Below are 11,859 nucleotides of genomic sequence, written 5' to 3'. Positions count from 1 at the left end.
TCACTTTTAGTGGTTTTGGACACTGAGGAATGCACTGGGCCATGGGCAAACAAGTGATCTCAGCTCCCGCAGCAGTGCAGAAGGAGCTGGAGATGCCAAAAGGACCCGGACTATTTCTGATGCTCAGTATCATGCATTCAGCAGATGCAAGGGATGACTGCCTTCAGGCCTCTGCAACTTTCACGCATGGTTTTACTTTGGCAAATCTCCACAGAGCAGTGGTCACAGCCATCCAGCAACAGGGTGTTCAGCTACCTCGTTCCCACCATGAGCCACAGACTTTGGTGCCTACATCTTACAGGGTTCATGCTTAAAAAAGGAGGTCAGGAAATAACTCTAAAAAAAGACAGCTTACTGTGGAAAGGTGGTGATGGGGGAAAAAAAGTATCATTCTGAGAAAAAACAAAAGTTCTGATCTTGGGAAAACCCCACAGGGAGACAGCACTGAAGAAAGTCAGCAGTAGCTGCCAACCACTGGCACGCTCTGGTCCTGCTCTCCTGTCTGAGCTGTAGTTCGCTGTATTTAATTCAGAACCAGTTTCTGTTTATCAAGCTTGCACAAAGGAGGACAACAGACCTAATTTTGACCTGTGCTGCAGGAAGGCAGGAATCTCCCTACTGATGGAAAGGGAGCTAAAGCACCCTCCTGACAGAGCAGTGGGGCCTCAATACAAAAGGGACACAAGGCTTCATGACAGTTTCTAGAACACTTTCAGAGATGGCTTTAATGCACCCTACAGCAGCCACTCAACATCTGGAAGGCTGCAGTACCCTATGGGGACAGATCTCCCAGCCTCACTGTTCAAGAAACCTGACCTACTCCATGGAATAAATCCAATTTTGCCAAAAGCTTCAGATACAGACTTAGAGATACAGAGTCCCAGGATTGCACTGCAGAGCCTGGCATGAATCCTGCTCTCACAGAAGCCCAGCTCCTTGTGAAATTCCCTCTTGCTGCAGCAGCAGCAGAATCTGCCAAACATGGATCAGTTTTGGAAAAACTCAGTTTTTTAAGGCATAAGGTCTGTCTAGGCTATAATGCAATAGCTCTCTAATAGTTCCAAAATCTCCTGAAGATACATGTAGGAGAAGAAAGTGACCGAGATGGTCTGGAAGACCTGAGGTTTTACAGAAGCTGCACATGATTTCAGTCAAGAGGCGTATGGAGGTCAGTCACCAACAAACATTCATTTTAGACTACATAGATTAAGCTGGTAAAACAGCAACACCATGAATATGAAAGGAGCACACTTCTGCCTGATGTAGGGTTCAGCAGTGAAAGACCCACACAGTAAGTGTGGCTGTGTGAGAGCCAAGAGGAGTCCCTTGTCAGCTGTTCAGTCCACCTCTTATATGTGGTACCTGAGGAGCACGCTAGGAAAAATCACGCTTTTATGACAACAGGCAGAAACAAGCTCTCTGTCATGTCATGCAGTCTCTACTTTTGAGTCATACCCTGGATGTCACTTAGGATAACACCTTGTTAATTTAACACCAAAGTTTTAGCTGAAAATTTCTAAGATTGGCTGCACAATGAAAGCTTAGAAAAAGTACCTGAGATTTTTCCATGAGACCCATCAGTGTGGGATGTAAAGCTTCCAAATTCTGTGTCACAACAACTGTGACAACGCCTCTGTGTGTGCACCAGAGAGCGGGCACCTATGTTTCTGGGCTGAGACTTACAGGCAGAATAAGGGAAAATCAAAAAGACTTTTGTCAAGTCCCCAGACCAGCACACCGAGAAACTGGCAAAGAGCAGAGGACAAAATGGCCCTCTGATCTTACTGCACGCTCTTTGCAGCAGAAGTCCTGCTCCAGTGCACCTTTTCTCAGTACGTGTATTTTACACACAGCCACCAGAAAGCTCCTCATCAAAAGGATCACTCAGCAACAGTTTAACTGAGAACAAAGTTCTTATAAAAATTCCTCTCTAATAACACTTGAGCACCTCCAGAGCCCTGGAGCTTTATGGTCAACATCTGTACCAGGGCACAGAGGCAGGAGGTTCACTCCAACATACCTGACACTGCTCACAAGCACAAAAATGCAGGCACCAAACCTGTGCTGCTGGAAGGGAGCTGTTGCAGAGCTTGGTTTCATGTCTAAGAGGCTTGTAAGAAACAGTGGTTTCAGGCAACTCCCCCCACTCCTGCCTTCCTCCCCATTCCCCCTCTGAGCCCCTGGTCTGCTCCCTCTCCTCAGAATCAATATTTGTAGCTGGAAGGGGGAAATGATCTGGAATAACAACCCTGAGAAAAAAAAATCCCACAATGCATTTATTCATCACACATTTGACTTTAAAAGGCAGATCAGATCCTGGCTCTCCCTTCTTATGTGGCTGCACAACAGTGGCACCCCAGAGTGCCTCTGGCTGATGTTCCCACATCCTTCTTCCTTTAATCCCTGCCTTTGACACACAGGTAACACCTGTTCCTCACATCCCTAATTACCAACTTTTTCAAGAATAGTGCAGGACAGTGGCTTGCACTGCAGTCAATCTTTAAGATATTTTGTTATATAGATACTGTCATAACGTTTCTCAAGATTAGCTGACAGAATTCACAGTCAAAAATAATGTCATTTCAGGATTTTTTTTTTTTTTTTTTTCCCCCGAATCAGAGAAAATGTCCAGGAGACTTCTGGACAAGTACTGCACATGGAGAAAGTGGAGTGCTAGCCAGCAGGGCTTGATACCAAAAACTGCATCTGTCCAACAGGTAGTTCAATCCAAGTACTGGTAGCTGTAAAAGCAGAAGTCTTAAATACAAGTGTGGAGGCACTTCTATCAGTCCTGGCTTTTTTAATTCTTTTTTTTTTTTTTTTTTTTAATTTCTTAAAGAAATGCTAAAGTATATTTTACTTAATAGATGTCAGAAAACTATCAATTTTCTCAAACAGGTGTTCTCTCACTATGATTTTTAATGCAGGATGCTGATCTTTCTGTAGGAAAAGCTCTAAAGTTCTGGCTAAAGGAACCTCTGGTTTAAGAGAGACAGATTCATTTATACTGAAAAATGTTACAGGCTCCAGTGAACTCAATTCAACATGCAAGAAATGCTGACAGTGCTTGCTCCAGATTTACACCTGTGCAACCGTGATCAGAAACAGGTTTTAGATCTCCAAATAAAAAGTCCTTTCACGTTGGGAAAGATCATATAAAGCCCCCATAAAGCCAGACCCCGCAGCTTGCTTTTAAATTCAATATTCTGTGAAGAAGAGCTGCTAAACACCCACACAGCTTAGTCTGGGGCATTTCCTAAACCTCTAGTGTGAGCAAGCAGAACAAAGCAAAACTGGAGACAGTTCTCACCTGCAAGAGGAAGAAAGCACATTTGCATGAGGCACTTCAGCACCCACTTTTGTTTTTTCGCTTGTTTTTGCATAAAGAAGCATCTGTGTCCTAGGCCCTTCCCCCAGTGAGCTTTTGTTTTGAATATCGCAGAATGCTGCAAAGGAAGGACCTGAGATGCAAAAACAGGCGCAACCCCTATTCAGTGATCTCTCAGGCAAGGGGGATATTAGCAACTAGTGTTACTTACTATTTCTTCGTGTGGCTCAGCTAGCACCTTTTATATAAAGTGCTGCAGAGGTTACATATGTTGTTTAAAGGCAGAAAGTTTTAAGGTTTAATCGCTTACTGCCCAAGGGGGGAAAAAAAAAAAAAAAAAAAATCAGAAAAACCTCCCTTATCCAGGACTTGACCCACAAGGAGACAAGAAACAAGGCAAAGGGCACTAACCCCTCCCCTACCATGCAGCTGGCTTTAATTTACAAGCATGATGGGTCTCCCTTTTGTTCAAGCATCCAGCAGGCACGAGCATCCGGCAGGGATGGGCTCCAGGGGTTTACACTGAAGAGGGGCTACAGAATGCTGGAAGTACACCCAGACAAAGGCAGGCTCAGAGAAACAGGGCACCATCAGCATTACCTGTCTATACGTGGGAATTGTCTCCAGATATACTTTCAGAGTCCAAGTCTGCCAGCTCTGTGTGGCCCTCGGGGGCCGTTTGGCTCCAGCTGTCCGTACAGTCCGAGGCAGCGTCGTCCTCGCCCACCGTCACCTCCACCCAGTTGACCTCCGCCGGCTCCTCGTTCTCCTCACTGCCATGGCCATCGTGGCTGTTGCACTCCAGCCTGTCCACACCCTCTGCTTGATTCCCTAACAAAGAGTCTTTCAGTGGCTCGCAGTCTCTTTTTGCTCTCACCACTGGTTTCCCCCCATTCTCTTCATTCAGTTTTTTATGCTCCTGGTAATGCTGCCGAGACACCTCATTACCATTCTTTGGACTCTCAGCATGTTTTGAGATCTTTTTCTGGCTTTGCTTGTTATGACCATCACCAGCATACTGCTGCTGGTACTGGTCAATCCATTTAAGTGACCCTGTTCTTAGTGAAGACCGGTTTTCCTTGAACCAGCGAACTATTTCAGTTCTCGTGAGCCCAGTCTGAGATGCCAACTGGTCATACTCCTGGGGTGATGGCCACTGGGTCCTTGCAAATGTGCTCTTCAGTAGATGAATTTGCTCTTGTGTTTTCTTCAATGTGGTGGAGGACCCAGATAAAGCACCAGGGAGCTGAGAGCTACTCAGAAGCTCTGCCTGGCTTATTGCACCATTGGGAGTTCCTTGATCCTTACTTTTTCTGTATGATCCCATTGAGTCCAAGACAGCTTGCTCCATGCTGTCCCTTATCTTTCTCCGCTCAGAGAACCATGAATCTATCTCCCTCCGACTCAGCTTAGTCTCCATTCGCAGCCTATCCAATTCTCCTTGGGTAGGAAAAGAGCATCTCAAGAAACTCTCCTCAAGGGCCCTAAGCTGCTCTTGAGTTTTCTCTTTGAATCTCTGGGGAGTAAAATCTGTGTATGGGTGAAATGACCGGCCATGTCGACCAGCTGAAGGTGCTATTTGATCCTTCCCTAAAGCATCACCAGGAATTTGCACAATGCCCCTCTGACTTCTGTACCTGTGGTCACTGAACCACTTCTTGATCTCACTCCTGGAAAGACCTGTTGCCTCTATAAGCCGGTAGACTTCTGCATCATCAGGAAACTGGCTTGCCAAGAAACTGGCCTTCAGCTCTGCTATCTGCTCCTTGGTCTTCTTCCGCTCACTGGCTGGTGTCATGGGAACAGCAGTCAACTTGGCAGGAATCTCAGGCACCTGAACTACGTGAGGACGCTTAGCCTCTGGGGCACTTGATAAGGTCTGTATCGTCCTCTTCTGCCCCTGGTTTGGGGCAACAGCAAGTGTAATTGGTGAACAGGAAACAGTTGAACCATTTGACACAGGAGTCAAAACCAGGCCAGTCTGGCCCAGTATCTGACAAGGCAAAGCTGTCTGGATGATAGGCTGTGGCATTTTTGCAGTTGCCAAAGGAGCTGGCAGGACGGTGATGGTCTGGGGAACTGCCTGGATAGTACCATTGAACATCTTCTTTCTTGCTTCCTCCACTTCTTCAGGAGACCAACTTATACCATGCTTCAAACGTTGCGTAGCAAACCAGATTCGGATTTGTTCTTCTGGATGTTTTGATGCTGCTGTCAACCACGACAACTCTGCTTGTGTTGGATAAGGAAACTTATTAAAGGAGTTGATCATGGTTGCGTTAGTGTCCAGTGCAGAGTTGTATTTGGTACTGTTCAGAGGGACCGGGACCTTGGGGACAAGGTTGATATTTGGTGGCAGCTGTACAGAGGGCATAACATGGGCTAACACATCGTGGAGAAGGTCTCCATTTATACAGGCAATAGCTTCAGTGGCTTCAGTTATGATGCGGGGGAGAGAGCCATCCATGTGGTTTTCTGTAACTCCCTCTTCTGGCTTTCTGGATCCCTTCTTGGTCTCCCCTTTAGGCTTTCCCAGTTTCATCACTGGCACTTTATTTGCACTAATTCCCCCATGTAGTGAATCGTCACACTCTGCATTTTCTAGCCCACTGCTTGTAACAGTGACATCGTTAGTGGTGGTCTCAATGGACTGCTCTAAAACAGTCTGATTATTGCGTTTAATTAATTTCAGTTTAAAGTTAGTCTCTCCTGGGTGGTATTTTGTGTTGTGGTCAGATAAAGAATCATATTTTTTGGTTGTGAAGTTGCATTCAGCACAGACATACAGGGGGTTGAGAATGACATTTGGATGCTGGGTGTCAACGTGCTCTGTAAATTCATTTAAGTTTTGTGTTGAGTAAGGGCAATACTTACACTCATAACCACCTTGGGGTTTCTTAGTCTGATTTTCAGCTGGGGGCTTTGCCTCAACCACTTCGCAGTCTTTGACTGAGTTTTCTGAAGGCCAACTTTTTTTGGAGTCCTGCTGTGATGCACCAGTCCCCTTGTCTTTAGGAGTCTCTACGCCCTCAGCACCTTCCTGCTCCATGACTTCAGAAGTTCGCACCATACAGGGAGTTGTGGACTTTCTTTTGCTAGCCATGGCAGCTCCTGGCACTGTGCTGTTGTCCCAGATGGTCGCTTCTTTTGACAGGGTGAGCAACCAGCTCAGTAGATCTTGCAAACAGCTCCAAACTTCCCTGATTATTTGACTCCGTTTTGTTTAATGAATTTCTGCCCTGGCTGTGACCATCAGCTCCACCAGTAGACCTGTCAGCTGCATGACACCTGTGAAACAAAGCACATGTTGTTAGGCACTGATCTATAAGACATAAATTTAGCAGAAAGCCACAGCTCAAGGCATGTGCATTTGCAAGGCATGTGCATTATTTTGGATATTGCCAAACTCTTCCTCCTCCCTGTCATCATTTTAAGAGTCAAAAATCGCCCCACAAAGAATAAAAGCAGTGGGTAATTTGCAATGAAGTGTGCCACAAGAAGAAAATTACTTTAGAACAAATAAGATGAACGGACAGGGGATTTTAATCTCCACTAGACTCAATGTGTTTAGCTGGGAAAAGAAGACGACACTGCTATAAATACTGCATCTTTTTATAGAAGCTGCAATTCTATTAATTACTATTTTGAAGCCTGCAGATTTGAAACTGAGTGTGATTTATATTGAACTTAATTACTTCCCACTGTCACTTACCTTGTAAATATGTCTACTAAATGATTGTGGTTACTAATGATGGGTGATTTCTAAATAAAACTATAGGGTCTGCCTTGGTTGTAAAAGTAATGGCAGAAAGAAGAGTTAATGCAAATCAACACTTCCAGAGGTCTGTATTTTGAGAAAAGGTGGGCTCAAAGCAACTGCAGCAGGAGACTACAGCAGATTTGTGAAGCCTATCATGTCTTTTCCAGAAGAGAAGTTTCCTTAAAACACCACTTTTCACTTAACATTGACAGAAATAGCTACCAAAGGTCACAGAAGCCCTCAGATACCTTTTAAACAGGGTCCCTTTCTGTGACCCCACTGATGTTCTAATTAAGTCCCAACTTGTGCATGTCACTCCCTACAGAACTAAAAAAAGCCAAATCAAAACATTCTAAAGCTCAATTTTTATGTTGAAGCAGTTTTTAAAGTTCCCAAATTCAAGAATTTTGTAAAATGTATTTTTTGAAGGATCTGAGGCAAACATTGGTCAGAACAAGCATGAAGAAAAATTACACCAGTTTTTTTATGATCTACCTGCACTCATCAGGACTGGGTAGAGGGAAAAAGTGGAGTTCAGTTGTCAAAAGAGTTTCATTAATCAAAAAAAGATAAAAAAGGGTCACTTCCCTATTTGACAAGATGCTTTTTTTTATTAATCATTGATTCCAATTTGCTATTCTTCCTGATTGGAGAGTCTCTGGTTTCATAATACTTCTACAGTCTTGGCAGAAAACTCAGATTTAACAATCAAGTAGTTCTTGGAATTGATTGAGAGAGGTACTGGTTTTTACAAACTGGAGCAGGACAGAAAGTGGAGATTCACAGAGTGAAGTGTTCTAAATGGAGAATCTGAACTAGAGATCCAGTAGAAGATGCCCCTACCCACTGCAGGCGGGACAGACTGGATGGTCTTTAATGATCCTTTCCAAATGCACGTTTGCTTATTGTGAAGATTGTAAATGATAAACTGCATCCAGAACTGAAGACATGAAGATCTAACAAAATCCCACCGCAGTCACATCTGGACACATCCAACATCAGCAGACACTTTACAACCATCTGAGTGCTGCCCCTGTATCTGCTCCTCTTGCTTGAGCCTTGGCATGAGAGAAACTGTGAAAGCAGCTGCCAGCTTCTCGGTTCTGTTTGCAGCTGAGGAATACTCTGCAGGTCTCCAGAGCACAGTGCTGCTGCTCTGCCTGTCACAGATCACACCATTCCTGTACATACGGAAACTCAAAATGATATACTGCCAGAGGAAGCAGCTCCAGCTGGGGATAAGAGCAGGGATGGCAGCTTCCAGCTCTATGCATTCAAAACCCAGCACGAAGCAATTCCCCATACCCGAAACACTTCATGCGTGAATTCTCCACACAGCACCTTCATGGATAAGGCTCTTGTGAGACTCAAGCTGTGAAACACCAAACACACCATGGAGAAGATGCAATGCAGACACTATTTGTTATAGTGCAGATGCCTCTGCATAACTGCACGGTGGTTTGTGTTCACAGCCACTGCCACCCCTGCTCCTCCCAGCCCTGACACAGCCCAGGCATGCTCCTGCACACTCGGTAAAGCATCAGAGAATCTGGCTGACTTTCAAGGGTGCGTTTAAGATCCACGAGCTTCCCTGGGAAATGGAGCATATTTGCTGAGCTCTGTGAAGCAGGGATGGGGCTGCCCACAGGCTTATGGCTCTGCCTTGGTCAGGATGACCCAGTGCTATCTCCCCCTAACCTGGGACCACCAACATTGTCACCACCATTCCCCAAAGCATTTTGTGTGAGCCAACATTCACTTTTCTGTTTCCTTCTTTTCCCTTCTGCCTTTTAATGATAAACAAGCAGAAGAACAGTGAAAGCCATGATGCCTGGTTTTCTGTAGATTTGTGCCAGCTGACCATTAAAATGGATCACACTGAATGTTCTCTATCATTTCCACATACTCCTTCAAAATTCCCCTTGTACTTCCCCTCACAATCGTCCTTCCACAGATATTTTGGCTGTGATCTGTGACTTGCTGCATCCCACTGCAGATGGGATCAGAGGCTAGAGACAAACACACAGCTGTCCCAACTCCCATCTTCCTGATCACCAGTTTTTAACTGTGCTTGCAGAAAATGAATTATCTTTGAAGCTTCTTCCCTTATACCAAATTTGGCTGAAACAGGCCAAAAGATGAGAGAAGGGGGCAGAATGAGCTCTGTAAGCCCAGCTGGTGCTGGAAACAGGGTGAAGGTGATTAGGTCATCAGGTCATCTCATTCTTCCCTGTATATTCCCACAACATTTATGATACTGACTTTCTTATATGAGGGAAGGGAGGTGCAAGGCAGTGCCCTGGGCCGGGGTGATGAAGATGAGGATGGAGTCATGGTTCCTGGGATGCTCCTCTGAGTCTTGCTCTCCCTCCCAGGCCACAGCTGCACCTAATAGTCTGCTCCTGTTCTCATGTATGACCTCCTGCAAAATTCATTTGGCAACATCAACAAAAGGAAGAAAATTCAAAGGACATCAAAGACAGAGGAACATAAAGGAGTGTGATGGAAGAGAAAGAGTGGAGAAGGAGAAACATCTAGGCTACAGCTTTGAATCAATCAAAGGTTTCTTAAAAGACTAAATGTTTTGAATTCCCCAGTCTCTGGAAGCTCAGCAAGCTCTCTGCTGCACCAAGCTCCCAACTCTCATGAGGACAGGAGGACTGACCTCAAACAAGAATGCTCCAGTACAAAGGAAGGGCCAAGGTCCCTTCAAAACATATCTAAGTGTGTGGAAAGATGAAAAATTCTTTCTGCTACAGTTTTTCTAAAAAATTGTACAGATTGTTGCTTCTCTTCCTTCTTCTTTTCCACAGTGTTTTTCTGCATGTCAATTGCTGGTTTTCTAACCCTACACTTTGAGTAGTTTGTTTTTTTTCTGCCACATGAGAATCACAAGGCACCACAGAAATCAAGCTAAAGTCAAATACTTCTTTATCAATAAATGAAACAAATGACTTTTAGTCTAAGATGCACACTTTGGGGCACTCATAACTAGCTACAGACTATCTTTGTCCCTTCAAGCCACACTCTGAAAGATGGGGAAGAGGAGAAGCTCAACATTTGCCTGAGCAAGTAGAGTTTATTGGGACGTCCAGGCTATAGGACCTTAGTGAGGATGTAATTTGGGATAAAGCAATAGGAAGTTCCAAAGGAGGATGGGACCCCCCCCAAGACACATCCTTGGGAGGTGCATCATGTACAGTTGCAAGGACTGCCACAGCCCATCCCAGAACATTAGAGAAAGCATCAAGAGCATCTCACAGCTTTCAAACATGAGCCACTTGCCAGAACATCAAAGCCCCAGCAGACAGCTTTAAATACGTGGTGTTGCTCCTGACAAAACTTATAAATGATGCCACTGCAGCTCCTGCAATGTAATGGCTTTTAGCAACCAGCACATCCTGATGGGAACCTGAGCTACACTTTATCACCTGAGCCCTGTCCACAGGACATGCACTCCTTCAAGGGGCAAAATTCACATCTGATATTCAATGTGGGGCTGCACCACAGTCAGGTCAACCTCCATCCCTAAAGCTGGCCCTGTTCACTTTATATTTTATTATGGACAGGACCCTGGACAAATGACCTCTTTTTTTTGGCTACTGCCACTGTGGAGTACCCACAGGAGTGGGGTGCAGGGGTGCAGTCAGCAGCTTCTTTGTGAGCTCACTGCATACTCACTGTGCATGGAGAGGGAAGACAGTCCTCATCCCTCCAGCTCACCTGCCACATCTCTTGCTTGTCTCCCCACACTGCAGGGGGTTGAAAGAAAAAAAAAAATCTCATTTTTTGAATTTTCTTTTTAAATGAGCAAATGCACAAAGCAGCAAAAGGCAACCAGGTGAAAAACAAAAGTGCTTGGCTCCAAGCAGAATCTGTCATTGTGAATGAGGTCTAAACCAAACCACAAAGAACCTGTGTGCAGGAACAAAAACTTTCGATTTGCTTTGCTTCAGCAAAGACATCCAGGACAGGAGCACACAGGTCAGAAGCAATGCCTTCTTTTAAACTTATCTCCCCAAAAGTGCATCGCAGCACTTAAGAGTGAGGCCCTAACCTGTCTTCATTTAATTTCTAAAATTTGTTTAAATAATGAAAGAATCCAGTCACAGTCCTCTGATCAATCGAACCCCTGTTAAAATGGCTACAGAGCATCTGAAAAGAGAATGAAGTGGGATCTTAATGGCAACTCTGTGCATGACTGAGGAAATACCAGATTTCCTACCTGATCATCTGGCCCCAGACTGAGAAAACTGCAGAGACTCACACAGGTAAAATAAACCATGTTTTTAGGCCTGGCTGGCACTGGAAAACGCTTACCTGTGTAGCAATGCCACCTTCCATCAGCATAAGTGCAGTTCAAGCTAAGGAATGATAAAAACAAATCCAAAAGGTTTCTCTTGCTGAATACTGAAATCTTTTCACTCTCTCCTATCTTTACCTTGTGCACATAGCTAATTTATGCCCTACTTCCCCCACAACAAAAAGCAAATATTGGGGCAGAAACTGAACTCCTTTTCTGCAGTGTTATTTTCACAGGCTCCTCCAAGGTGGTGGCAGAGCAGGAATTTTCCACGGCACCTGGGACACAGCTCAGTTGCACAAGTCCTGTGAGCTGTGGCTGGGGAAGTGGTAGGGCAGGGGGGAGACAGGGCAAGATGCTGCCTGTTTTTCCTCATACCCCAAAACATGACTGAGTCTGGAAAAGGCTGTCTAAAGACAACCAAATTTGAAGGTATGTCTAATTAAAAAACACAGAAAACCTTACTTT

At 44.8% G+C, this 11,859-nt stretch overlaps 1 protein-coding gene across 5 annotated transcripts in view; it reads right to left on the bottom strand.

Annotated features, from left to right (window-relative positions):
- The window catches only part of ZHX2 (zinc fingers and homeoboxes 2), a 75,354-nt gene that overhangs the window by 2,471 nt on the left and 61,024 nt on the right, over positions 1 to 11,859 (bottom strand). For 4 of the 5 annotated variants that reach the window (XM_082277416.1, XM_082277413.1, XM_082277415.1 and 1 more), the window contains one exon: positions 3,929 to 6,616. In XM_082277416.1, the coding sequence (XP_082133542.1) occupies positions 3,933 to 6,431 (2,499 nt within the window). In that variant the 5' untranslated portion in view covers positions 6,432 to 6,616 and the 3' untranslated portion in view covers positions 3,929 to 3,932. Of the gene's footprint in view, positions 1 to 3,928; positions 6,617 to 10,769; positions 10,795 to 11,859 lie in introns of those variants that run through there. The other variant, XM_082277417.1, reaches the window with a different exon arrangement.

This window comes from Coloeus monedula, assembly GCF_965178545.1.
Source record: "Coloeus monedula genome assembly, chromosome: 1".
Classification (NCBI taxonomy): domain Eukaryota; kingdom Metazoa; phylum Chordata; class Aves; order Passeriformes; family Corvidae; genus Coloeus; species Coloeus monedula.
Note: the sequence above shows the minus strand (reverse complement) of the source record. Positions and strands in the feature narration are given on the sequence as shown.